The 27,553-nt window shown below is 36.6% G+C and overlaps 4 protein-coding genes and 1 long non-coding RNA gene across 5 annotated transcripts; 3 read left to right on the top strand and 2 right to left on the bottom strand.

Moving 5' to 3' along the window:
* The first annotated feature begins 3,902 nt into the window (after nt 1-3,902).
* LOC113291650 lies at nt 3,903-5,530 on the top strand. Its single transcript, XM_026541161.1, has 4 exons — nt 3,903-4,397; nt 4,478-4,735; nt 4,838-5,167; nt 5,240-5,530. Exons 1-4 carry the CDS (start codon nt 3,903-3,905, stop codon nt 5,528-5,530), a joined length of 1,374 nt encoding a protein of 457 aa, XP_026396946.1.
* Nucleotides 5,531-7,370: 1,840 nt separating this feature from the next.
* Nucleotides 7,371-8,496, bottom strand: LOC113286298. Its single transcript, XM_026534957.1, has 2 exons — nt 8,177-8,496; nt 7,371-8,097 (listed from the first exon to the last, which is right to left on the bottom strand). The coding sequence occupies exons 1-2, from the start codon at nt 8,459-8,461 to the stop codon at nt 7,498-7,500; spliced, it is 885 nt and encodes a 294-aa protein (XP_026390742.1). The 5' UTR covers nt 8,462-8,496; the 3' UTR covers nt 7,371-7,497.
* A 5,183-nt stretch (nt 8,497-13,679) lies between these two features.
* LOC113286297 lies at nt 13,680-15,669 on the top strand. Its single transcript, XR_003329202.1, has 5 exons — nt 13,680-13,809; nt 14,579-14,675; nt 14,875-14,971; nt 15,103-15,204; nt 15,432-15,669. It is a non-coding gene; the product is annotated as an uncharacterized LOC113286297 (long non-coding RNA).
* A 3,333-nt stretch (nt 15,670-19,002) lies between these two features.
* LOC113286296 lies at nt 19,003-19,683 on the top strand. Its single transcript, XM_026534956.1, has one exon. The coding sequence runs from the start codon at nt 19,089-19,091 to the stop codon at nt 19,644-19,646; it is 558 nt and encodes a 185-aa protein (XP_026390741.1). The 5' UTR covers nt 19,003-19,088; the 3' UTR covers nt 19,647-19,683.
* A 677-nt stretch (nt 19,684-20,360) lies between these two features.
* On the bottom strand, nt 20,361-26,559 carry LOC113289765. Its single transcript, XM_026539140.1, has 8 exons — nt 26,203-26,559; nt 25,235-25,264; nt 24,446-24,475; nt 23,165-23,272; nt 22,855-23,002; nt 21,918-22,227; nt 21,202-21,256; nt 20,361-20,826 (listed from the first exon to the last, which is right to left on the bottom strand). Exons 1-8 carry the CDS (start codon nt 26,320-26,322, stop codon nt 20,752-20,754), a joined length of 876 nt encoding a protein of 291 aa, XP_026394925.1. The 5' UTR covers nt 26,323-26,559; the 3' UTR covers nt 20,361-20,751.
* Between the last annotated feature and the right edge of the window lie 994 nt (nt 26,560-27,553).

Here is a 27,553-nt window from a genome sequence, read left to right as displayed (position 1 = left end):
CTGTTATATTCGGCAGTCAAATAATGTTAAACTATTACCGATTGTAAAGGATAAGAATACTGAGTTTTGAAATTTTCTGAGGAATTCGTTTTTGGGGCCATTCGGAGGTAAATAACTCTACATAACTACCGAATGTAGATATTTTTGGAAAACCAGTTTGGGGTTTTTCTCATATTCGGCAGTAAACTAGTATCTTGTAACTACCGAATATACATATTTGGTACTCAGTGTGTTATATTCGTAAGTTTAATCTAGAAATTATCTACCGAATCTGGGTAGTTCATGGCATTCAATGCATGCAATAATCGGTTTTTCTTGTTTACAAAAGCACACAAACGCATGCAAATCGAGTATTTGAGTTTCTTAACACAATACCTGTGTTTTACATGCATCGTTAGCTTCAATATCATGCGATTCTCCATTTTCTTCCATGAAAGGGTCGTCTATGTTTTCCTCTCCACAAAAGTTTGGATCATTCAACATATACCCCAAATCGTCTTCTCTAAACGGTCGTGAACCCTCAACATTTTTTTCTTCGTCATGATTCTCACCTTCTTCTTCGTATCCATCCATTTTTGTAGTGATAAAACGGGTTTTCTCTTTTTTTCCTTCACCTTCTTCTCTATAACTCTAACAACTCAAAAATTAAAAAGAAATGGAAAAAATGAAACACAAATCATTCTAATACTGCACCGACTACAATCGGAAGTATGGGAACGATTTTGGCTTCCGATTGCATTCGGAGGGTAACAATGTTATCATATCCTCCGAATATATAAGGGTAATTTCGCCATAACGAATTACGCGAGATAAGGGCTGGCTACATTTTCCCTTTGGGTGACCTTTTTTGTTTTATTGTTGGCCCCTAAATCCTTTTGAGTGGCCCCTAAAAACGCCAGGATATTTAGAGCAAACCTCACAGATGTTACCCATTTCATGAAAAGGTACGCTCACAGTCGGACTCGCTCAAAACTTATCAACCATGTGCGAGTCCAACTCAGTCCAACTGATGTACTGACCAGTTCCAGTTCCTACCTAATCTACCCTTTCCTAGTCAGTTAGTTACAGTACTTGAGTTAGGTTAGTTTAAATGAGTTGAGTTTACCCAGAATAAAAAATGGGTAGAGGGTTATATCCGGTAGATGCCCTTTAATCCCAATCCCAGTTTCTCAGCTTTAGTTTGTCCTCTTCTCCCTATTATGTAACTTTGCATAGAACCAAAGACACAGATGTATGAATTCATCAAATCCAGAGGGTATAGGTATGCATGTAGGGTGATTGTAATTGGAATTTTTTTTGTTGAAGTCTTGAAGATGAGATAGAACTGATATCATTCTTTCTCCATATACTAGTATTGTATTATACCTACTTCTATCCAGATGATCCCTCTATTTGGTTGCACTTTTATCGTGGGTCTATTGTTCTCAATATGTTTGTTATATTTCCATCTTTTGTACTGTGTTTGTGTGGCGTATAGGCTCATATGTGAAGTGTATGTTTCGTGATTTGGAATGGATTTTTAGGTTAATTATCTGAGATAGTAAGTGTTTGGAGTCATTAAAGGGTGTCGTAAATCGTAATATTGGAATTATGGCTCGCAAACCAGGGACATGATAATAAAGAACTTAGGTGCTAAACTGGTGGTGCTTCAAATACAAGACAGTGATAGTTCCTTCCTAGTGGGTGTATGTCGTTTGAATCTTTGGCAGGTTGATCAGAGAAGAATATTATTTAGAGATATGTATACTAAGTCAGAGAAGGCATATCTGTAGCTATACTTGTCTCTAAACCAAGGTTTTAACGTCTAGCACCAATTTGGCCTGGGCTTGATATATACGAGAATCTTTCTACGTGTATGAATGCACATTCCTCAGATCACTGAGTGAAACAACCTATATTTATTCTACTTATTGTTCCTGGAAAGGGCATGCGATAGATCCATTATATATAACTATAGCATCCGTGCAATATGTAAGAAATAAAGATACATCATACATTTCAAATGCTTAAGACTAAAAATACAGCATCCGGCACAGCCATGAGACGGACCAAATACCAAAAGTAAGACTAAAAACCAAAAAAATTTGGTATTCTGGGTGTTCAAGCGCAGTGGTAGAACACCAAATTTGGTGAAGCGTAACTTATACACACGCCCGATGTCAGACGGAAATTATATTCACGTTTGTTGATTAGGCGGCTTTATATTATGTGTTTGAGTGAAACGTAGGTATAATGCGCGTTTGATTGAGGCGTAGGTATAATTAACGCCGGATATGGGACGGGGATGGAAAGTGCGTCTACAGGGACGGGGATTAAAAGTGCGTCCCATTCATACGGAGATATAAAGTGCGTATGTTTCGGGCGTTAATGGCTTATGCGTCTGGGTGAGACGTTTATACAAGATGCGTTTGATTGGGGCGTTTATAGAAGGAGCGTCTGAATGGGGCGTGCATTGAAGAAGCGTCTGCGTGGGGCGTGCATGAAAGAGGCGTCTGGTTGGGACGTTTTTAATAAGTGCGTCTGGTTAGGACGTTGTTAATAAGTGCGTCTAGTTGGGACGTTGTTAATAAGTGCGTTTCGATGGGGCGTGCACAGAAATAGCGTTTGTGTGGGGCGCTTTTAGAAAGAGCGTCTGAATATATACTTCTTTTATCCTCTTCTCCTCCTCTTTTTACATAACCTACGTTTTTACAGAAGAAAAAAAAACGACGAAACCTAAGTAAAAATCTAGGGCAATACCTAAATCTCATGTGACGGCCATTTGATTGGGTGCGGAGAAACGAGTTCTTGTGAAAGAAACGACTAATCTTATTCGTTAATCGGGTGCGGGCAAATTTGATTGAAGATTAAAGGTATGGTTTGTTTTGGGGTAATCTGTTTTTGGTTGGATAATTTGATTAAAGATTAAAGTTACGATTAATTAGGCTGTGTTTGGGTGGAATCGGTGGATTGCATGTTGATTTCATTAAGCATACCGTGAGGTTACTGTTTGTTTGATTATGTACTGTTTATTTGATTACTGTTTGTTTGATTACTGTTTGTTTGATTAGTTTGTTTGTTTGATTAGTTATATACTTCCGCATCATCATCTAATAGCGAAATAACACACTGTAACATGATTGATAGAATACAATAATTCTAATTTATCACCTGTAGTAGTTCACTCAAATCCATTAAACATGTATTGTTGTTGCTCACACAAGGGGAGATACAAAATTTTAAACAGTTCTGTGATATAGACGGTGTATGTAGTGAGATTCAAACTCGTTTAATGTAATTTTCGTATTTATTTACTTTAAAAAATTTTGATCTTCTATACTGTAAGTAAATAAAAAATAATCTTTACTGTAAATTTTTTTGATCTTCTATAATATAGAATAGAACTTCTTATGGATGCTGTAAACTCAGAAAAAACAATTACTAACTTGTATTTATATCGTGCTTAGATGTTGAGCAGAATAACGTCGAGATTTGCACAAGGAAAAAAGATGAATAATAAGAAACGCAAAGGTAAAGGTCCAATGGAGCCTGAAATAGACCCTAATGTTGGAGATTTGGAAGTTCCAGATACCGGGTTCGATGAAGATAGCGAAGATGAAACAACACCGTCCGTGGTATCCCTAGATAACTACAATTGCCTGGAAGATAGTGACAAACACGCTTCTACAGATATTACATATTCAAGCGATCCAAAATTCAGGTACCAACATCGTGGTTCACTCTTTTCGGTCATTGTTTATTATAAGGAGATAACAAAACATAGTCCAAAAATTAAATACATTATCGACAAGGCAGGATGGGGACGTTTATTAGCCATGGAAATAGGAGATCACACCCAGTGATTGATTATGTTGAACGTGTGGTGGGATACAACGCATACTTTTCACTTCCCTTTTGGTGAAATGGGATTCACGCCGCTTGATTGGGTAGTGTTGACAGGATTGAGTATTGGAATTGGGGATGATGTTCCGTATAACCCAGTCAAGTACAAATTTGATTATGTCCGTGAGCATGTTTTTCCAGAAATAGAAGAACCCTTAGATTATGAAGATCCCCCAATCTCTGGAAAAAAACGCCCCCCGGCACAGTGGATTTCAGATGCAATCACAATTAAATTTTTGACTACGTATTTCAAAGAAGATATCTTGGTTGCAGCTAATTTGGATGACAAACTTGCAGAAAAAGTGGCGAGGGCCTTTTTTATGTATGTTTTGGGAAATTTTTTCTTTTCCAATGCAAAGAACTACATTGATGCGGCTTGGTTAGCTGCTTTTGAGGATCTAAATGCAGTTGATATGTATGACTGGGGTGGTCCTGCTTTTGCAAAATTGTATGTGGCACTCAACGCATCTGGTAGGGGACAGAAGTCATTAACTGGGCCGTTCCAAATATTAGAGGTAAATTATTATTTATTTTTATTTCATTTAAATGTATATTTTTTGGCAGTTGATTTATTTGGTTGGTTATGATGGAGTAGTTTTGGGGATATGAATATCTGGGCATATGTAGACCGTGCGACCCAACTAGTGAAGAAAAATGGCCAAGAACTTCCCGGTGGAAAGCGAAGAAAAAGACTATCGATATTGTTCACTGTAGGAATGCGCTTAATCAGTTGACTGCAGACATCGTGACATGGAGACCGTGGGAATCCGCCATTGGTGTTCTTGACTCTGATGTTGGTCGCAGGGCTGTGGAGCTTTCAAACAAAAGGGTTATATTTACTTGGATTGGCAAGGTCAGTTAGTACTTTGTTTTTATATGAACATTATTACTTCAAAGTTATCATTTTATCCTAAGTTGAAGAACTTATTTTCTCTGATTACTGGTAATTTGACAGAATATGTGGTACCTAGGAGAACGATCTTGGAGGCAAAATCATCCTACTTTTGGAATTCCTAGAAATCCACCATTTAAAATTGGCGAGGTCAGTCATGAGAAAGCAAAACTTGTGAAAGAAGCTGGATGGGTAGATGCAAATATGTTTGTGAAAGCTGTTTCATATAATATGTATCTGCGATATTGGCGACATGTAACTAACTTCCATCAATTCGTGACCAAAGTCGATTGGGTAGTTGAATTACACGGGGTTGATGGTGACCGTGTTAAACACCTTATTCAACGACCTGCTCAGCATGTACCTATTCCACCACCACAACAATTATCATACGTAAGTACATCCCGTCATTATATTAAAATATATGGTAATCTCATTTCTTAATTATTTTTTTTTAAACGACAGCCTGAAGCTTATAATCTGGTTCAAGAACATGCCGATTTTAATCGTGCGTTTCGCGAGTTTGTATTATATGAAACGGAAGACAGGATGATACGTTTAAAGGCAAAAGATGAAGTAATACGAGGCCTTGCAGCTCGTAACAATTACCTGGAGGATCAGATGCAATTCCGTATGCAACAAACGCCGCGTCCCCCTATTGGATTCGGCAGTTTTTCTGAAACTATCCCACCAGCGGTGTGGGCTCCAGTGAGTCAAGCATCAACAATGTCGTCTGTTAACCCCCTCCGAGAATGACGTTTATCCCACCACGGCAAACACCATCGCATACTCCTACTGATGAATAAGTAACTTTTTAGCCTCCACTTTGGATACGTACTTTATAACCTCCGTTTTCAGTAAGTCTACAATATCCTATCTTATCTCTATATAGGGTTACTTTTTAGCCTCCATTTTCAGACTCCATTTTCATTCTGACATGTTGATTTCTTTTCAGCCTCCGTTTCGGTACTTGTAGTTTAATTAGTGTTATTTCTTTTTAAGCCTTCATTTTCAATCGGTCAGTGTCGCTTCTTTTTAGCTTAGTCTTAGTCTTTGCAGTGTCAATTCTTTTCACTCGCATTTTCAATCTGCAATGCCATAAGTGTCTATCATGTGTCTATAAAACCAATACTACATATCTCGGTGAATACAAACCAACACTGCAAATATTCTTCTTCTTCGAACTCTCCCAATCACTTCTCAAACTATACATTCCAATGGAATACTGTGACAATAACGCTGAATCTTCTTCTTCTTCGGACTCCGAATTTTCTTCTACTTCTTCTTCTGCGATCTCTGATAACAGCTTTTACTCATCAGATGAAGATGCGGTTGCATTGAGCCGAAATAATCTAGCAGTTAGTTTGGGAACTGCCATTACAAGTATGACATGGTCTCATACTCGTATAAAAATACCAAGAAATCGTGAAGCCGGAGATATACTTCTCTGGAATGACTACTTTTCTGACAACCCCACCTACCCAGCTAACATATTTCGTAGGAGATTCAGAATGCGGCGAGAATTGTTCAACCGAATATTGGCAGATGTGGTGTCTAGAAATCCTTATTTTGCTCAAAAAAGAGATGCTTGTGGCATTCTTGGATTATCCCCTCATCAGAAAGTAACTGCAGCAATCCGAATGTTAGCTTATGGATGTGCAGCAGATGCAATAGATGAGTATTTACGCATTGGAGAAACCACCGTTTTAGAAGCAACCCGTCGGTTTTGCAAGACGATTGTGGTATTATATGGGAAAGAATATTTACGCTCACCAACTGCGGGTGATGTTGAACTGTTGCTGAAAGAAAACAAAGACAGGGGATTTCCTGGGATGCTGGGGAGCGTGGATTGTATGCATTGGAAATGGGATAGATGTCCGTCAGCAGAATCAGGAGTATACACCGCGTATAAAGGGAGTGAAAGTATTGTGCTAGAGGCAGTGGTGTCACATGATCTCTGGTTTTGGCATGCGTTTTTTGGTATGCCCGGCTCCTGCAATGATATTAATGTAATGAATCGTTCTTATATTTTTCGAAAACTTATCAACGGGAAAACACCACCGGTGAACTTTGAAGTAAACGGGCATGCATATGATATGGGATATTATCTCGGTGATGGCATTTATCCACAGATTGCTACTATTGTGATGGCCATTAAACAACCAGATACACCGAAAAAAATAAATTTTCATCGATGCAAGAGGGAGCACGGAAAGATGTAGAGCGTGGATTTGGTGTACTGCAACAACAATTTGCCATTGTCAAACAACCTGCACGAATGTGGAACCCGGATGTGCTTGCCTATATAATGAAAACGGTTATTATTTTACATAATATGATAGTGGAGGATGAGCGTCTTCCCGGTGATTGGCCACATGAATATGACTCACGTAGCAGGTCGGCACCGGTGAATATATCGAGGGTAGGTACTGAGGAACTTTCCAGAATGAGAGCTGCACATCGGCGTCATGCTATACACAATAAAGAACACATTTTCGCTTGCGTCAAGATTTAATCGAACACATATGGTCAAATTTTGGAGATAATTATTAAGTTGGGATGGAAATATGTTGTATCGTATTTCTTCATCGGAAAATATGTTGTAACGTTGCTTACTAATGTACTATTTATCATATAAAAATTAAAATTCACTAAAATTGACTAAAACTCACTAATTTTTTTATTAATGATAAATATTAAGGTTCAACTAATTCGGTCATGCTTTAAGATTGGTTTCTTTTGCGTTGTAGTATTTCCATCTTTCGAAGTTCGAAGTACTCTCTTGTTACAGGGTCCAATGTAGAGACATCCTTCAACATTATGGCCAAGTCATCGTCCGCTTCTTTCTTTAAATCGAGTTTTTCTTGCCTAGCTTGTTTCGCCGCAAACTTTGCCGCAGACTTAGCTTGTATTGCTTCAAACTCAGCTTGTCTCTGTCCCATCTTCATTAGTGATTGTGCTTTGTAATGTTCATTGAAACTTTGCTGCTCCTTAATTATATCCTCTAGCATTTCCTCCTGGGCATTGGATTTTGCTCTCCCTGTTTTCTTTAGTTGTTTCGATGCTTTCTTCCCCAACTGACGCTTACGTGTGTTCTCTATATCTCCAATATCTAGATCATCACTGGACTCGCCTGGAATTGTTTCCTCAATATCAGCGTTTTCCTCACCACTCTGAGAATCTTCCATTTCTTGGCCTGAATCAAACACAAACGTCGACCGTCCTGAATATTTGATACTATCTTTTAGAATTTCGTAGCACTCTTCGTGCTTAAATTTTTTGTTACCATTACTTTCTTTGAATCGCTTTCTTATCTCTTCAACCTGTTATTATTTTCAATACTCATCAGTTCCAATTACATGTATATAATTATTAAGGGTGCAAAAATTGACGATTACTTACCCTCAAGACTTCATTCCATCCGCTATGATATTCACCATCAACTTCCAACACTTTTGCAGAATAAAGTGAAACCTGTCTACTTATTCCCTGAAATCGACTCTGGATAGAAGTCCAAGTACGTTTTGGTTTACAAGGCAGGGCTTCTTCCAACTTATCTTTGATCCGACTCCATAATACTCTTTCTGGTTGATCGGTTCCGGTAGCAGAATCTTGAGATATGGCTAAATGGATTCTACATATCATTGTATCTTCTTCTGTTGTAAAATTGGGACCGCGTGGTGCCATATTTCTATATTTCTTGAAATAGAAATTATAAATGATAAGATTATGCAGAAATAAATTTGTCAAATGCTATATATAGATATACGAAAGAACCGTTGCAATCTATCAAACGGTCGGAAAATCAGAAAATCAATTGCAAAATCAGAATTCCAAAATATAACCGTTATCAATTGCAAAATCAGAATTCCAAAATATAACCGTTGGCGCACGTCTGGTTCTACGCCTGGTAAGAGACGCCCGTAATACATGCGCTGCGAACAAACGCTCATAATACGTGCGTCCATCCCAGACGCTCATAAACATGCGTCTCATACAGACGATCATTCTACGTGCGCCCAATACAGACGGTCGTCATACATGCGCCTAGATCATACGCTCGTAAAACATGCGTCTCTGTGAGACGTTCATAATACATGCGTCTTCGACAGACGGTCATAATACATCCGCCCAGACCGGGCGTTTTTAATAACTGCGCCCAACCCAGGCGTGTTTAATAACTGCGCCTGCTATGGGGCGTAGGTTTTATCTACGTATAGCCCGGCGGTGTTTATAATAACGCTTAACTAATACGCCCACTATACTTCCGTCCCAATATCATACGTTATTTATACGTACGCCCCATGTGAAGCGCTCATTATACTTCCGTCTGAAATCATACGCCCACTATACTTCCGTCCCACTATTGATGTTTTTAGTCTGGGTTGGCGACCACATTTGGTCGCAAACCCTAATAAACCAGACTAAATATGGTTTTAGTCCGTTACATTACGGATGAATTAGGGACCAAATTTGGGTATAGTCCCCAAATTTGGTCACCACTGTGGTTGCTCTTAGATGGTTATAGGTCAATATAGATTTGTCATTTAATCTATAATTTCCACTACTTTTAGTTGTCCTTCCCAAGCAAGCTAAAATGTGCTTATTTGTCAATGTCCTTTAACTCTTGTTGGAGGTGGATTCTAGGATCTTTTATTGAACCCCCTGCAGTTAAATACTTGAACATTGTAACGTTGGTCTTGTTGAATTGATTCTTGGGCGTCTTTTGTTGGAAAGGTCGAAGAAGTAATGGACTTTGCGCTTAGATTAGATGGAATAAGTCGTAGGTCTTTGTTGGACTGTTCTCGCAATTGAGGTATTTCTAGTGTTGTTTATTTGTAACTCCATAATAAGTTTCATGTGTGACCGTTGTTCAATTTTAGTTTTTTCAAAGATAGATGTATTCACTTGACAATGACCTTATCAAAAGTTTTCTCTGGAAGAAACTTTCGTCTTTAGAGAACAAACCATTCATAAAATATATTTCAGTAAAACAAAATTGTAATATGCCTGTGTCTAAGAACGGCTTGTAACTTGTTTTGGAAATATAATGCTTGTTTACTGTCAGATTTGTGAATATGTAATCGTTGTTACAACATAAATAATCTGGCATTAATGCTTTTGAAACCCAGTGGTACTGCAGTCGACAGAGATTGACTGCAGGGATGACAGTGGATTGGCAAGGGGAGCCGGCTAGCCCGAGTTGGTACATTGTTAAGAAGATGTTGTGCTTGGAAATTCCAGTAGATAGTTATCCAAATATAGGGCGGTGTGATGTTGAGAATTTAATACATTTACTTTGATTTGTTTCATAGATTCGTCTAAATAGAATTTTGAATTTTTAAATCAAACTCTAAAACTAGATTGTTGTTATGGATAGTTCAATCTTGTTGGGTGACTTCTTGGTTACAGAGAAAATTTACTAAAACCGGTGGAAGCTTCAACTGGTGCCGTGTGTACATTAGAGGAAAAGGTTCAATTAAAGATCAGGGGAAAGCAAGTGTATGTCCTTTACAAAAGCTAAATTTTACTGCCAATTTGATTGCCAACTTTTCTTTCTATTAATTGTTAAACCAATATGAATTTGATGTTCAGATTCTTAACGTTGCTTTTCTTCTTTTTTTTGCTATTTGCAGGAGGATAAGCTTCGTGGGAGACCAGGTTGTGAGCACCTCAATGATCCCCTGCACATCTTGATCGAGGACGGGTTACCCATTACATTATCGAGACAAAACTGAGACAAGCACAGTAAATTATCCAGGAGTTACTCAAACTAGTGGTATACATTTCCTACATGTTCAATTCTTTTATTAGTCTGTATAAAATAAATTGGGTAAAAAAACAAAGACAGGCGTATAAAATAAATTGGATAAAAAAGAGTCGTATAGATAAATTGGGCACGAAGCTAAGAATGTCGTATAAAATAAATTGGGTACAACACTAAGACGGTTGCATTAAATAATTGGTTATGTTGTTCCGATGATTATACAAGTTAAAACTGATACCTGATTCAGACGGTTGTATAAGGATGAAGCTAATAATGGAGCTCGTGATCCTCCTCCTACTTGTTTTGAGAGTAAGGATGAAGAACATATGTGTTACTGATAACCAACTTGTTGTCATTTATTTGAACCCACACAAGTTTTTAGTAAAGGGGAATGCAAACGCTTTTACTAAGATCAATGCCATATCACAGCAGTTTTCATAAAGCAAGGAGAACTCAAGTTTGAAACAAGCAGAAAGCACCGCAAAGCCTCTGTCCCAATACTGAGCTAATGTCAAAGCACGAGGTCTTGACTGTCTAGTTTTTGTAATTTGTTCTTGGTATATCTGGAAATAGCTCTTACAGTAATTTTTGTTTGCCAGTTCATCTAAACAGTCTTATATGGCCAAGCATTTTTCATTCAAAACTTACGTTTTAGCCTTCAGGTTGTGTTGTCATATTTGAAGGTTTCTCTTTGGTCATGAGACTCATGACATCCCTAATTTTCCTTTTCAGTTAGCATCTCCACAATTTGGGTTAACTTACCTGTTGCTGCCTCCTTTATTTTATTCTCCGCTACCTATCAGTGGACATTGACATGAAAACGGCATACAAGAGCAAGCCACCTGCGGTCAGTCGTGATTTTAAGGAACCTTTCGTAGCCGCAAAATTTATTTCCCATGAAAAGAACAATTGGCTGAGGAAGGTGAATTCTCCCGATGTTGAGTCTGCAATTGATCAGTTTAGCAAACACTTAATCTCTGAGTGGGTGAATGATCTCTGGTATTCCCGTTTAACAGATGTTTAAACATTTGGTAACTGTATGGCTTGTATATCAGTACAACTATTTTATAACACGGAATGTCGTATATATAAGATAAATTTGGAAACACAGAAGGTCGTATAAAATAAATTGAATCAAGTGGTTATTGACCTTACAAATCAAAATGAGTAATTATTGGATTGGTTGTATAAATTAAAATGGGTTGCTGAGTCAAATGTCGGAATCTCATTTAGTATACACACCAAACATTCTAATATTGCCGGGCATTTGTATTTATTAATCATCTACTTATTACAGGGTTTAACAAATATTTGATACAACACCAAAAGTTATGAGAGATTTCAAAAATATATTATTATGAATTCTGAATGAATGCATTAAATCCCCAATAGAGCATGACTGCTTCCATATCTGCAAATGAAGGATATGACATTCTCGTTAGGAGAAAATGGAAACAGGATATACAATCGACCTGATTATAGAGTGTAAAGGGAAAGCATGTTTATATTATAACATTACTGCGCAACTTTAAAAAACTCCAACACGTGCAAATCCTCCACAAAATTATGCATATACCCCCTTAATCTTCTAGAGTACTCGTGCGCTAAATTTAACACCCTTTTCTGAAGAAAAAAAAAATCCCAGCTGACCTTCTTACTTCCATATACAAAGCTATTTGCCATGTTCCAAGTGAATCACCAATATGGTGATCATGCACAATTCCTTGAACATTCTACTCCTTCCTCTTTTTGCGTTGTATGCAGCTACAAGATCAACATTAGGCTGGACACACGAAGACATTCTGAATCCATCTTCATGCCCTTGTAGCAAAAATAAACTCCCACAAGATGTGTGTCAGCATCTCCTCCTCGTTATTACACAAACAACATTTGTTAACAAACTGGAACTTGAACCTGCTCTTAAGTTCGCCTGAAGTCGCACAAGCTTCACGCCGGATCTTCCAATTCCTAGCAGCTAGGGATGGATGAACAGCTTTCCTCCATAAAAGATGCGCATCTGGAAGTTTATTATATCTCTTATGGACCAAATCTTCAGCTGAGATAACAGTGAAGACTCCTTTGCAGTGCGGTTACCAAATCCTACAATCCTCGCCACCCACTGGACTATGGAGATCATCCTCCACAATACCTGCAGATTACGGACAATCATCTGATAAGGCCCAAACATCACTGTCAAGCATATCGCTTACTAAAACAGTACGGTCTAATGTCTGGTCTTCTAAGATTTCCGCAATGGGCATACCTCCCCCAGATAACAAATATTACAGGAATTGGTCTAATTTTAAGTGTTTTTAGGGAGACACAGCTGATGCGGCGCAGAATAGAGCTCAGACAGCTGACGGGAGACACAACTGATGCGTAGAGAATAGAACTGATCAAAACCTAACTTCAACATACAGTTCATCAATAAAAATAAATTTTCCAGATGACATGTGTAATCCTTAAAATCAAGACTCACTTCTAAATCAATGGTAATACCCCTTGGTTTGAACCCGAATCAGATAACCAACTAAATACAAATCCGACATGATTTCATTCAATTCCCTAACCTTCAACTATTATGAGGATATGAACCTAACGAAATCTAAAGGAGAAGCACAGATTTGATGAATTAAATAGAAGTACATACTTGTACCATCTGCATTTGATGAATTCATATCCATCGGTCTCTGACTCTACAAACTTGCATACGAAGAAGGTGAAGCAGAAGATGAAGATGGTGAAACAAAAAATGAAGACAGAATTTGGAGAAGAGATGGGATAAATAACTTAACCTAACCCATCTAAACACCCGACCCGTATAACCTAACCTAATCTAACCAGGGATAATGAACTAACTCGACCAGGAAGGATAGGTTAGGGAAAACAGGGTTTAGTTAACTCACCTGGTCAATATAAGAAATGATAGCATGGTACTCCTAGTACTAGTGAAAGTTAATATTTTTTTGAACTTTTAATCAGCTTCAGTAACCATATGCTCAGTTTTACTAATTAGTTTATTGGATTTGGGGTGACGATGGCAGATGTGAAATATGTTATCAACAATGACTTTCCTGGTTCCCTGGAGGTTTATGTCCACCAAATTGGTCGAATATGAAGGTCTGGTGCTAAAGGAACCACATACACTTTCTTCACAGCAGCGATTGCAAGATTTGCGAAGGAACTTATTAGCATCCTTGAGGAAGCTAGACAGAAGGTCATCTTGAGTTGGCATCAATGGGGCGCGGGGCACCTCCTCCTCCATCAGGTTAGTACATGTATTTGTTTTATCTGTTGTATGTTTTATTTGAAATTGTACTTTCCTGAAATAGTAAGAATTATTTGCTTGTCTGCTTGAGATATGGAAATCATACTATTCGAATTATTTCAAACCCAAACTTTTGAATTTGGTTTTAAGATTGTAATCAATGGTGGTGGTGGTGTTGCTATCTCTTCTCAAAATTCAACGAGTTCTTCATTTGCGTAGTTCCTTGTAGTAACCCACAATTCATCATGTGTTAATTCAGAACCCAACTTTGTATTCAACATCAAGTTATTAAGCTCTTAGATCAAGTATGTTTAGTTTGTGAAAAACTTGCCGGTGTATTGCTATTATAGGGAAACCAAAGATGGGAGAGAAAGAGTGGTACCTTAATTGCTTGTGAGACAGAAAGTCTCTAACTGGCCCGAGAACAAACAGGAAAATAATCTCTGAGCAATGTGAAAAGAAACATTTGTAGGTAAGATGATAACTTTAGCATTTTGCAAAGGTATGAGCTCCAAATGGTGAGAAAAGTAACTTAGCATTGCATATATATCTTCTTTAACGCAAACTTGCTTACCGTTATCTCTCTAACAACTCCAAATTACTTTCTCTAGATGAACTTTCATGGTGGAAATATATAACATTGCAGCAAGAATGGCAGATCATGGCACTCATGTGTAGTGACTGCTATCACCATAGCAAATGAGAGTGCGGAATGCAAATGACAATATGCTAGTATCATTCACCTTGTTTTTTCCTTTGAGCTTTTCAGGATATTTGATTGCGAGCACCCAGAGAGATTCTTCGTAGCCGACATTGTCAGATAAAATTTCATCCAACACATAAATTAAGTTCCTTATGCGTGCCAGGTATATTCATTAAGCTGCTGACAAGATTTTTTTTGATTCATATACCCACACAAAAATTCTTTAGTTGGTTCACTATGTACAATGATTCTTTACTATGACTAGCAAGTGGTATCCATCTCCTTTGAACATACGATATAACAATGTTAGTCTGTTTTGTGAGTCATGTATATCTCAAAGATATTTATGTTTTTTGTTACAGAGCAACTGGTTCATATCAAATCTTCTTTTTTCCCACTAAACCCTGGAATTGTGGATGTAACAGGGAATCTAAATATCTTTCAAGTATCCATATTTGGGTAACTACATATGGTTTCTCTTTTGTTTCATTTCATATACTTTCCCCTTTCAGTTGACCTTGCTCATGTAATTAGTGTTTGAACTTTGCTTAGAAATTGTAATTATTTTTACTTTGGTTTCTGCTTTCCAGATTGCTGCAACAGACTCTTTCACTTGAAGACTACTACTAAGTGGTTGTAGACACACTTGAAGATTGTGATCCAAGACTATTGAAGCGACAAGAGATATCAAGGTACCCATTTTAATATATACGACCGTCGGGGTCAATTACTCATTTTAATTTATACGCCTTACCGACCAAAAGACCCAACTTATTTTATACGACCATCTAGCGATCTACCAAATTCATTTTAGAGGACTGTGATCGGAATTCATTGTTTCTCTTTGAAATTTGTACTTCCATGGTAAAAAAAAATATTAAGAGCAGGTTCTAATACTTCATATGCATCTGTGTTTCAGCGGTCATGGTTTCAGAAAGTGTTAGCTTTTGATAGGTTTTGAAGTTAAACAAGTTTTCAGAGATAGAGTACAATAAGATCAAGAAGAGGCAGAAATGGGAGTAATGGAGTGAGTGACGAAGAAAACAACAGAACATACGAGGGGGGCTATATCAGTTAACAAGGCTAATTTAGAGTGAAAAAAACATGACTTCTATATATACTATTTTCGGGTTTGCAAAACTAGTCATAAAAATATAAGGTGACCAATATTGTAGTACAAAAACCCCACTCAAATGTTAAGATTCATTAAAACTCCATCTTAAACTAAATTAATACAAAAACCCCAAATTTTAAAAAATTGATACAAAAATCCCAAATTTCAAAATTGGTTTCATCAAATTTTATGATGAAATCAAAAATTGATTTCGTCAAATTCTATGAGGTTTCATCAAAATTTTGTTTTTTGTGGTTTTTATGTTACTTTTGTTTTGACGAGTTTTTTGTGGATGGATAGTGACACCTTTAAGATTATAACTCGCGGACGGTTATGAAAACTACCCATATTACACACTGGATTTAAAGTGTAACTATAATTGGCTCCTATAACTATTTAACTATAGTTAAGGGGTAAAAAAATGACACTTAGAAAACATGGAAGGATAAACGATTTTGTCCACCTACTTGGCAAAACTCGAACTTTGTCCGTCTACCGGGCAAACTTAAAATGTTTGGATAGCCCATCTTTATTCGGGAGGAATCACAAAATCCCCCTAAAAAATAGCAGTTGCGAATGCAGTGTCACAATTAAATGGAGTGTAAAACAAATACTAACAAAATTGTGTTAGATTCATCGTATTAAATGAGTGATGCTATGTTTACCGGGAGGAAATCCTGTGGTTCCTCCCGAGAGAAACAAAACTTCAGGTGGGCCCGCGAAGATTTGCAGGGGTCAGGTTTAGTGGTGGTGCCCAAGGTTTGAAAAACGGGTCATAGCTCAGGTCACGGACACTAGGTGTGACCGTTATAATGCGTTTTGACAGGTGTGAACACGTTTTGGGCAAAAAACGCGTTATATAGTAAAAAAACACATTTTTTGGATGTTTTTTTTAAATAACGGGCGTTGTAACGGTTAAATAGAAAATAAGAAAATAATTATGATCTGAAATTCCTATGTAACGGTAATAACGTGCGTGAAAACGTTTTAACGAGACTAAAAAACGTTGTTACTATGTTTTTTTTGTTTTTTTATACTCCCTCCGTCCCTAAATAGATGGACCTACTAATTTTTAAATTTTTTCCCACTAATAGATGACCTATATCATTAAGAAATTGGATATTTCTAATACTACCAATTTAATCGATTATTGTTAGTATAAGAAATATGTATAATTTGATAGTCATGTTTATATTCCTTATATATGTGTTTTAAAATGCTATTCACTATACAATTTACGAAAGTTTGATGAAATTCGTGACGGTCAATCATAGCCACTAAAATTTCGTCGTCGGAAATTATGCAATACATGCATAAGTAATGGGAAGAAAGAAACAATCATCAATCCAATTTAAGAGAGTGCATAACCTAGCTAGGTAGACTTGTCCCTTTATTAGATTGCAGAATTTCCGTCAAATGCCAAGAAATCGGCAGGGTTTTAACAAGTCTATAGAGTACTAGTTTCTAAAAAGTAAATCATTGAATGCTTAAAAAACTCAGTAAAGTAGGCGTTGCATGGTGAATTAGGGTAGACTCAATCAACCTATTATTAGGAACGATGGGTTTGGGATCAAATCGAAATGCTTCTATCGTGGGTGTAATAAAGAAACGATGGTAAAGTCAGTTGAGTCCTCTTTTTCATGCTGCAGCGTATTTTCTCAATCCTTATTACATCTTTAACCCAACAACTAATCTCACCAATAATGAAATTTCTGAACCCCAAATTTGTCTTAGTGAAGTTATATCAAAAATGGTTAGTGGCCCGCAAGAACAAGCAAAATGCATGCTAGAGATACAAAATTACTAATACTATCTCCAAATATGTTTAATTAAGTAATTTGAATTTCTAGTAACAATTGTACTTTTCTTTGTAGGCGGGAAGAATGTGAATGATGCAAGATCAATTTGCATCACCATCAACACGTATTGCAGCTCAACATGGTGATCCTGTAAGTTGGTAGTTATCTCATGGTGCTGAGTATTCATCCCTCCAGAAGATTGCAGTAAAGATATTAAGTCAAAAAAATACATCGTCTGGATCAGAGAGGAATTGGAGTGTGTTTGAAAGAATCCACACCAAAATAAGCAATCGTTTACTTTCATCGAGAATAAATGATCTGGTATATGTCCAGTACAATTTGAAGTTGGAACAACAAAGAATTAAAGGTAAAGCAAGGCGACATAACATTGATGTTCACGACGTTCATAGTCTACTGAGGGATGACAATATGCTTGACTGGATAACGGGGGAAGACGAAACACCGGTTTTAACTCAAGAAGAACAATGGTTTAATATGCTGGAAGAGGAAGCCGTTAATAATCCAGAGCATGTCCCTCTACCATACAACTGGCATGATTCTGAAGTTCAAATCCATACGAAAGGTTACCAGTGAGTGACTTTGTTTATGACTTTGATAATCTTTCATTTGGAGACAATACACAAGGTTATGAGAATGTGAATCCAACATATGGTTCTCGTTACACTTCTGATCGCTCTGACCACGGTGTTCAACATATGAACGAAGGATATAATTCTAATATTGATAACAATAATGAAGTAGGTAACAATGATGATGAACATGAAGGAGGTTATGATGACGATAATGAAGGTTATTATGATGATGATACTTATGCAAACGAAGATAGCCAGTACCCCCACGATGATGACTATGATGTGGAAAGGAACCGTCGAGAAAATGAAGAATACATGAATAAGTCAAAAAAAGGTGGTGGTTGACCGTAATTGGTTCGCGTAGCTTTTTAAATGATGAACACTAGTTTAACAATCCTATGTTTTTTTAAAATTTGAAGTTTTTAATCATGTAGTTACTTTCTTTGTATCATTTAAAAAAATTTACTTCGAAGTTTTAAGCTTTCATTCCAGAGAAAGAAAAAAACTTAAAAAATAATGGTAACAAAGTTACTTACACGATTGTAACATGCGTGATAATGAGAAAACAGTTCCAAAAAACGCACGTTAAAATGTTATTTAGAAGGAAAAAACATTCAAACTAATTTAAGAAAAACGGTGATAACGTGTTTGAAAACTGAAAACGGTCTTAAAAGACTGCCGTTATTTCCCATTTATCGGCATTATAAAGGCACGGGTTCGGGGATCCTCACGATCACGGTATATGTGTATGACCGTTTTAAGGGTCGTTTTTCGATAAAAACGGGTGTTTTTCAAACCTTGGTGGTGCCCACCAATTTTTTGTTTCACCCCGGAGGAACCGCGGGTTTTCCTCCCGGTAAACGTAGCATTATTGTTATTAAATAGCTACTGTGTCCAAACTCCAAAGTATTCCAGCATCTAAAGTGGTCAGTAAACAATAATAATGATAATGATGATGATAAACCCAAAAAGTACAGATCAAACAGTTCCAATATTCAAATCTAAAGATAGAACCAAGAAGACTCAGTGAGTGACTGATCTAGAGAGAGAGAGAGTGAGAGAGAAGAGTTATGGGAGACTATGAACACCACTCAACAGTCCCAAAAGAAACAGCTATACAAGCCCTAAACACAATCATCCAACTCCACTTTGAAAAAACCCTTGAGAAAAAAAGAGCCATTGATCTTCAAAAGAAAGAACTTTGGAAGCTTTTTCAGCTCTTTTTCTTGTTTCTAGGTCTAGTTTTTTCAGCTCAAGTTCAATCCACTCGTTTACAATGTCGTCACTGTTGGGTACCGATAGTTCTACTCTCTTTAGCTCATTTGATCTTCTATGTATCAGTTGCCCAAATCCTTAGATGTATTAATGGTTTGAAATACCAAAGGAGATGTCATAAACTCACTCTAGGTCTTGCTACTGAGAGATTGAGACAGATCAAGATGATCTGCAGTAGTAATGACGGGCTTGGTGGTGAAGATGAGATTGCTGATGATTTTGAAATACATTATCAAGAACCACCTGAAACTTACTTTGGTAAGTTCAAAAGAAGTTGGGCATTGCATTTTGGATTCTTGATTCTTACTTATGCTTTTATGGTTTCTTCTTCTGTTGTACTACTTTGTTTCTAGATTGAGATGAACATTTTGGGTCTTTTTTTTGTTTGTGGATATGGATTAATCAGTTGTTGATGTTGTATGTTTTGATTCCAAATTTTCTTTATGAAGTTATGGTTATCAACAATCTCCCTTGTTTCTTGTTTTTTCAATGGTTTTAGTAATGGATTTGAGGAAATTAGGGGAATTTTGACATTGAACAGCCAATTTCAATTATTCTGAGAACTTGTACATATCAAACTTTTCCAACAATAGAAGTCTGAAGTACTATCAATTAAAAGCTCACCTTGCCTTATCAGTGGTATCTTTCAATAGGACTTTCTACTTCATTTAAGTTCTTGTGAGGGTAGTTCTCTGCATTCATTGCTGTTTAGATCAAATGGGATAAGTCAAGGTCCTCAAGGACTCATCTTGTGAGGCATCACATGTATAGACCAATTCACCAGCGCCAGTCTTCTAGATGGTTCCAAACCTGGATGCTAATTTAACACTACTGATTTCCTTGTGAGGTTTGAGGATGAAAGGTCAAAACTAATGATACTTACCAGCGCAGCAAGTGTTCTACTTGTCGTGCAGTCATTTTTATGAGTAGAAACTCAATTCCTTACCATATATATAAGTGGCAACCTTTTTGACGGTTTAAGTTAGAAGGGAACTCTATCAATTTTATCCTGATTGGAGAGACGAAGTCTTTAGCAGTACATACCATACTGATAGGAACCCAATTTATATAAAGTTTATGCAGTGACCAACCTTTATTAGCAAGCAAAAAGTTTACACCAAGAGGTTCAAAGCCAAATAAAGCTTTTCCCATTTCATACAAAAAAAAAACATTTCTTTAAAAGAATTCCTTTACAATTCCCTTTTAAAATGGGAAACATTCTACCTAATTCTATGCTTTCAGTGGTAACTTCCCACATTACAAACCCTACTACCAACAGAACCATTGCTAGTTTACCGGAGGTGTCAGGCTGGAGTCTGGACAGTCGAGAAGGGCTTACCAAAATAACTTGGATAACTTGATAACTTGATTAAAATGAATGAAAAAAAAAGTGCATCAAATTAGATACCATCATCTCATTTGGTGACAAACCTACAAAGAACTCCGGATACCATCAGCTTATGTTGAAGAAAGAGCATTGCACAGAGATTTATAGGCATCATTACAAACTTTGAACTTCTCTTCCGCCACTGCCTGTGTACTCGAAAGATATGCGAATAAGAATTATGAGTAATTTACACGAACAGCAAAAGATAATAAAAACACAAACAAGCAAAACATATCTTATATGCCTATTGGTTAAATTCTTTTACACCAACGAATGACCAGCCATGTTTATATTTGATACTAAATTACAATTAAATTGACTCGTAAATTCTAGAACAAGTAGCAAATCTGTTGTAACATTATCAAAATGCCCATTATAATGTAGTACTGCTGCTTGAATGGAACTGAAGCAAAATTTGAAACGGATGACCAAGGTAAAAATGAATGCATTCATGACTGATCACTTCAAAGAAAAAAAAACATGGAAGATAAAGCTGGTAAAAGATGAGATTCAAAAATAACCTGTGAAGGCCCTTGGTGCTTGTCAGGATGCCATTTTAACGCGGATACGCGGAAACTGCATGTGTTATAAATATTAGGAAATTTGAAATATTGTTAAAGATGTAAAAGAAGTGGAAGACACTGCATTATCATTGAAGCACAGTTTACGTTAGATGGATTCTCTAAGCTTTTATTCAGGGTAGATTTGCAATAATGATTTTCTCCTCATTGCATTTGTTCATCCTCATAACCAATCACCCAAATCTACTAGGGCTACTGAACCAACCAGATATTGGGTTAGTATTAACAAACATTATGGACGCCCATGGATAATCTCCATGTGGGTCCGGTAATCTTTGCAACTTCTGGTCATGATAAGCTTAAGCAAAATATGCTTATAACATGACATTATAGGGTACCTAGCCTTTCTTAAACAGCTCCTGAATGTACCCCATTAAAGGGGACCCCTGAAAGAAGCTCTCAGAAGATTGATTATTGGCGGGTAACAATCTTCTCATTGTGAAGATCAACTTCACCAAACCTCATTTTCTTAACCCAACTCAAACCTACGTTCGAGATCAACTGCTTACATTTCCAGAAAGTTTGGAGGCTTTGAAATTTTCTCTTTTTTCTTACATCCATGGAGGACAAATCCTGGTTTTAAGGGCTTTTCAATACCGAGGACTAGTATCCTTCTTCTTGTCAAAGTTTAGAGCACAAGGAGTTTGTATACTTACGCGCTTTTGACATCCTCCATTTTTAAGGGTCCCGTCAATGGCAATCCAAGAATTGTTCTATCTGAGCGTGAGCCTACACCACACGGCTCATTCTCATCTTCAGATTCACTAGAAGCATTCCACGTTTTTCTCCTATCATTTCTCCAGTTTGGATTATAGTCTCTCCACTCGAACCCAAGATTGGGATTTCGAGAATGCAAGTCTTCCCACGACCAGAAGGACCAAGTAAAACGTTTGCCTTCAGATGCTGCCCGAAAGATTCGCTCTGGATTTAAATCGAAGTCATCAAAGCTCTCTCTTCTTGATTTACCTGAACATAGCATAAGAAAAGATCAAGTTTTAACAACGATCAGATTGTTATTGCACCCGAAGTTTACAAGCGCAATGCGGTTCATAAGGTCCCCACAGCAGAGAAAAACTCAATTTAGGGTAGGTTGATGCCAAATTGATTGATTTCGTAACAGATGCTTGCTGAAAGAGGTCAGCACTACACTCATCACTCTTCTTCAAAAATCTCTTGGAGCCAGATTTCAGAAGGACTGACCCTTATTTTTGGCTTTAATCAATTTGGTATAAATTAGAACCTGAGCTATCTTGGCGAAATTTCTTCTACAACCCTAATTATGAAAAAAAAAGAAAAAAAAAAGAAGAAGAAGATGATATACAATTTCAGATGCAATGCTGAATTGATGAAGAACAATGGATCAATCAGGTTAGGTGTTTACAAGATATTATATATTTTATTTGCTATTTCAAATGCAGCTTAATAGAGTTATATCACAGAATAATAAAATATAAAATGTTTGCTTGGTTTTAAAACAGTATATTACTATATTAGGTATTTCATCCCATCTCAGTAACCACCATCACAAATATATAATATTGGGAACATTACTCAATCATGCAAAGTTTAAAGGTATGGTGTAAGGGATCTCACGATTGTTTCCAAAGGGATGTTTTTTTCCGGCATTTCGTGACCGACGAGTCTTCTTTGATCCAGGCTTCTTACTCGAACAATCAGAGTCGCTGTCCTGTTTTAAATTTTCATTGCTCACTTTACAGCTGCTCTTTATTGGACGGTCATCCTATGAAAGTAAAAACCAGATTTAATGAACGATAGGTTTACTGAAACAGATACTGCTGCTTACAGTCAACATTTCTACCCAAGACTATCAAGTGTAACAGACTAATCTGGTGCTTGAATACTCGTGAATAAAGCATACTAAAGAGGTTAAGGAAAGATCTACCTCAAATGGTTGATTCGAAGACCCCCTCGTGAAAATAAGATTTTTCAAAGCTCTCTTAGCATCTCTACGAGCTGCACGCTTTTGACGAGTTGCGAATCTGATGGCAGTCTGGATTCAAGGTTTCAAGAAAAGAATATAAAATAAAATTAGTAACCTCAAGCTTTTATCCAATTGTTTGCCTACAAGGCCACAAGTAAAAATAAGTTCAATACCAGAGCGAATTTTACATAATAGTATAATACATGTCTCTTAGTGAGATCTTATTATAGTTATAATTGAGTCACCATTGGTCGGAACGATTAAAAGTGATCAAGAGCTCAAGGTAAAATGAAGATTATACTGTCAGGGAGAGAATTAGCCTACTATATCCAAATATCGCACATTCAATGAACTACTTTCTCAGAAACACATGATGGGAACCAATATTAACACAACAACTGTCACAGCTATGAGATCCATTTCTATGATGCAACAATTTCTCGAATAGGTTTCATAATTCTAGAATAAAAAACTAACATTACAATGAGAGTATAAGATCACTGAAACACCCGAGTATCCAGATGTCAATGGTCAAGCTAATCTAACATTAGTGGTTAGCCATTCCTCCCAGACTTGACTAGTCTGGTATGGTAGGCATCATGAACTGGTAATCTAATCAATTGATAAACTGCTAAAGAAATTGCCTTCATTGACTGTGTGAATGAATATACATGACGGATACAGCGGAAGTATCGAGTATCATCCTAAATGGATTGCCACAGCCTTCAAAGTTTAATACGATTCAGTGGTTTCCAAACAAAAAGAATACAACCACAAGTATTGCAGTCTTGTATTGGTATTTCGTAAGATTCTAAATAAAATCCAGGCTAGGAAAGGTTAAATTAATGATGAACAAGAAATTCCTAAATGCCAGGATGAGTTCATGAAATTACATGACAAATTTTGGATGTGCGAATCAGCTAAGAAATTTCATAATCAGACATGTGGATGGATCTGCGTTTTGCATAGCTTAGATAGTTTACTAGTTTTATCCTGCAAACAGATTTTTCCATGTTTAGCTTCATTCTTTATAGATTACAGCTAATCAAAAGCAAACTGAAAAGGAACCAAAAGAACAGAAAACTATATCCTGTGCAAGATACAACAATGAAAGGAGCATAAACAAGTAGGACATCTTCAATTAACAGGCGAAATAAAAATTTGCAGAATCAATTTGAAAGTTAACTATTAATCAACAGCTCTACTTCCTCAATCATTTAAACGGATCTCCGTTTTGCATACCTTAGGATGTGGTTGGCCTTTTTCTGTATCCTGCAAACAAATTCTACCAACTTTAGCTTTCAGTAAACAGTATCAATAAAATACCAGGCCTTAATGCATATACAACAACCAAAAAACACTCATACAAAAAAGTTATATTAACATAAATGACAAAGGAAAGCTTGCAAAACTACTATGAAGCTACCAATCTCTGATAAATATCAAAGGAAGCTAGAAAGGAAGTCCTTCTATGCAGACGAATAGGTTTACCCTTTATCCTGCCACATCCTTCCAAAATATATTCAGCGGTTTCAAAACAAAAAAAATACAACCACAGGTGTCGAAGTCTTGTATTCGTATTTCATAAATTCTTAATAAAATCCAGTCCAGCCATCCAGGAAAGGTTGAATTAATGATGAACAAGAAGTTTCTAAATATCAGGATGAGTTCATGAAATTACATGTGAATTTTGGATATGCCAATCAGCTAAGAGATTTCATAATCAGACATGTGCATTGATCTGCATTTTGCATTAGCTTAGATAGTTTATTAATTTTATCCTGCGAACAGATTGTTCCATGTTTAGCTTCACCATATATAGATTACAGCTAATCAAAAGCAAACTGAAAAGGCACCAAAAGAACATAACACTATATCTCGTGCAAGATACAACAATGGAAGGAGTATAAATAGGTATGACATCTTGAATTAAACAGCAAAAACAAAAAATTGCAGAATCGATTTGAAAGTTAACTATTAATCAACAGTTGTACTTCCCCAATCATTTAAATCAATCCCCGTTTTGCATACCTTAGGATGTTGTTGGCCTTTTTCTGTATCCTGCAAACAAATGCTTCCATCTTTTAGCTTTCACTACACAGTATCAAAATGAGAACTAACAAAAAGCATCAATAAAAATACCAGTCCCCATATGCATGTACAGCAACCAAAACACACCCACACAAAAAAAAAAGAAGAAAGAAGATAAGTCGTGTTGATATATATGAAAAAGGAAAGTTTACAAAACTAATTTGAAGCTAGCAATCTCTGATGAATATCGAAGGAAACTAGAAAGGAAGTCCTTCTATGCAAACAAATAGGTTTTACCCTTAATTAGGGTAGTGATGGCTGCGGAAGGAACCGAACATTTTCCAAAAGATAATAACATGTTTCCTTGTGGTTGACAAACCAACTAAAAGAAAAGTGGCAACAATTGCATTTTCAACACACATTTCTACAGGGATGATCAGTCATAATGGGATACTTGTGTACATGGCTTTGGTTAATGGTCATAAGACAGGTATACACGCAAAACCAACAAAATGGAGATTGAAAATATGGATTGAGACTACCCAATAAGAGAGTAAAGAAAAAACGAAAAATGCACCCACTTCCTCTCCCCCAATTTCTCTCCACTCTAGGTCTTGGATCACAAAATATTTAAGAAAAGAGAAAACGCACTTACTTGGAAAATTTCAGTCAGTTAGTACAAATACTAACTACTTAACAAAGTATATACATATACGCATAGATTAGGCAAACAAACTTTGAGTACCATTTCAAGGATACTAGTACATGGTTTCGTTTATGAGATGAACAGTCTATTATTGATTGATTGATGGAAAATAGTAGAAACCACTTTGCCTCTCTAAGCATAACTAACATTCCAGACAACTGAAACAATGGTTATCCAAAACAAAAGACCCCCCAATTGTAGCCCTAAAACATTGTACAAACACACATCAAATAAATTTGAAAATATCACATTTTTAACTCACCGAGGAGGCCCATTTCTTCTTCCAATTAGCGAAGGATGCTGGTGTTGAGTGAAAATATGCAAATTGAGAAGATTGGAGGAGACAATTCTTTGATGTCAATATGTTTCTGCATATTTGCATTTCTTTTTCGATCGAATCAAAATATATGAAACAGATTAAAAAAATCACATAAAAGAGTGAGAAAGGAGCAGTTTTTATCTGGTTTTTGCATTAAATTCGGCTCATTTTTAGCATATGGAACGGTTGATTGTGGGAACGAAGACGGCCTCTCAAAATAGAGATTCTTCACCGTCTTTCTCTGTTGTTCGCAAGAACCAGTAGGAATTACAAGAGCTCGGGAAAATAGGTAAAGACTTTGGAAGTCGGGATTCAAAGAGAGTCCGGATCGGTTTTTCTTGAAAACCCGTACTTGAGGCCGGTTCCTATGCGTGGCAAAGGCCGCGCCATTGTGGGAAAAGAGATAAGCGACTGAGTCTCAACCGAGCAGTAGAGACTACACCGAGTCTCACTCGATCACTAGAGGTGTAGTTTCTACCGTTCGGTTGATTTTAAATCTCCAACGGCTTTTACAAAATGGTAAAGTTTGAATCCCAAATTGATTTGGCTATTCAACTTGATTTTTTCGGAGTGGTGCTTGAACCCGCCGTTAGTAAGATATGTGATGGTTATAAGGAAATAGGTAAACCCCAAAGAAGTCTACGAGTTTTGGATATTAACGAAAATAAAACTCCAACTAAGAAAAGACAAAGAGAAGTTCAAGCAAGGAAAATTTGAAGGCAAAAGAAGATAAACAAAAGAAACTATGTCCATGAGCGAATTGATTGGAAGTTTGGTTAGATGAAGAAGATAAACAAGATGAAGAACATCGTCCCAAATTTTTATTTTTAAAGTCATTATTGTAAGTTATGTCTAATTTATATCTTATTATCTAGATTAATGAAAGAGGCACAAATGTAAATTATCTAGATTAATGAAAGATGCACTGATGTAAATTATCTAGATGAATGAAAGATGCACTAGTTTATATTAAATCTTAAAATTAAACTTTGATATAATAACTTTAAATCTTGATTACATCTAAAGGCATCATACAAATGAGAGATGCATCATACAAATGCTAATCTAAATGCATCATATTTGGGCAACACCCTCAAGATAAGGTAACAACTATCAAATTGAAAATCTTTTCCCATTCAACCCGACACATTTGCTATACATCAAATTCGTTTTGACCATTTACTCGATTTCGAATGCCTTCAATAAGCGCAGCAACAAACAAGATCACATCCTTGTTGATTACTCCGAAGCGATGACACAAAGTATTTGCATCTCGATTATTGAGGTTCAGTGT

The sequence above is a fragment of the Papaver somniferum genome, chromosome 6 (genome assembly GCF_003573695.1).
Source record: "Papaver somniferum cultivar HN1 chromosome 6, ASM357369v1, whole genome shotgun sequence".
Taxonomy (NCBI): Eukaryota; Viridiplantae; Streptophyta; class Magnoliopsida; order Ranunculales; family Papaveraceae; genus Papaver; species Papaver somniferum.
The sequence above is the reverse complement of the archived record's forward strand: the minus strand, read 5'-3'. Positions and strand labels throughout refer to the sequence as shown.

Excerpts from the sequence above, each read along its gene's own strand:
- LOC113291650 (XM_026541161.1), top strand. The coding sequence starts at position 3,903 with ATGGGATTCACGCCGCTTGATTGGGTAGTGTTGACAGGATTGAGTATT. Across the intron at positions 4,736-4,837 it reads TATTTACTTGGATTGGCAAG|AATATGTGGTACCTAGGAGA; the intron begins GTCAGTTAGTAC and ends GTAATTTGACAG. Across the intron at positions 5,168-5,239 it reads CACCACAACAATTATCATAC|CCTGAAGCTTATAATCTGGT; the intron begins GTAAGTACATCC and ends TTTAAACGACAG.
- LOC113286298 (XM_026534957.1), bottom strand. The coding sequence starts at position 8,461 with ATGGCACCACGCGGTCCCAATTTTACAACAGAAGAAGATACAATGATA. Across the intron at positions 8,098-8,176 it reads GATGGAATGAAGTCTTGAGG|GTTGAAGAGATAAGAAAGCG; the intron begins GTAAGTAATCGT and ends AAATAATAACAG.
- LOC113286296 (XM_026534956.1), top strand. The coding sequence starts at position 19,089 with ATGGGAGACTATGAACACCACTCAACAGTCCCAAAAGAAACAGCTATA.
- LOC113289765 (XM_026539140.1), bottom strand. The coding sequence starts at position 26,322 with ATGCAAATATGCAGAAACATATTGACATCAAAGAATTGTCTCCTCCAA. Across the intron at positions 23,273-24,445 it reads AAGGCCAACCACATCCTAAG|ACTGCCATCAGATTCGCAAC; the intron begins GTATGCAAAACG and ends CCTTGAATCCAG. Across the intron at positions 23,003-23,164 it reads CTTCGAATCAACCATTTGAG|GATGACCGTCCAATAAAGAG; the intron begins GTAGATCTTTCC and ends TTACTTTCATAG.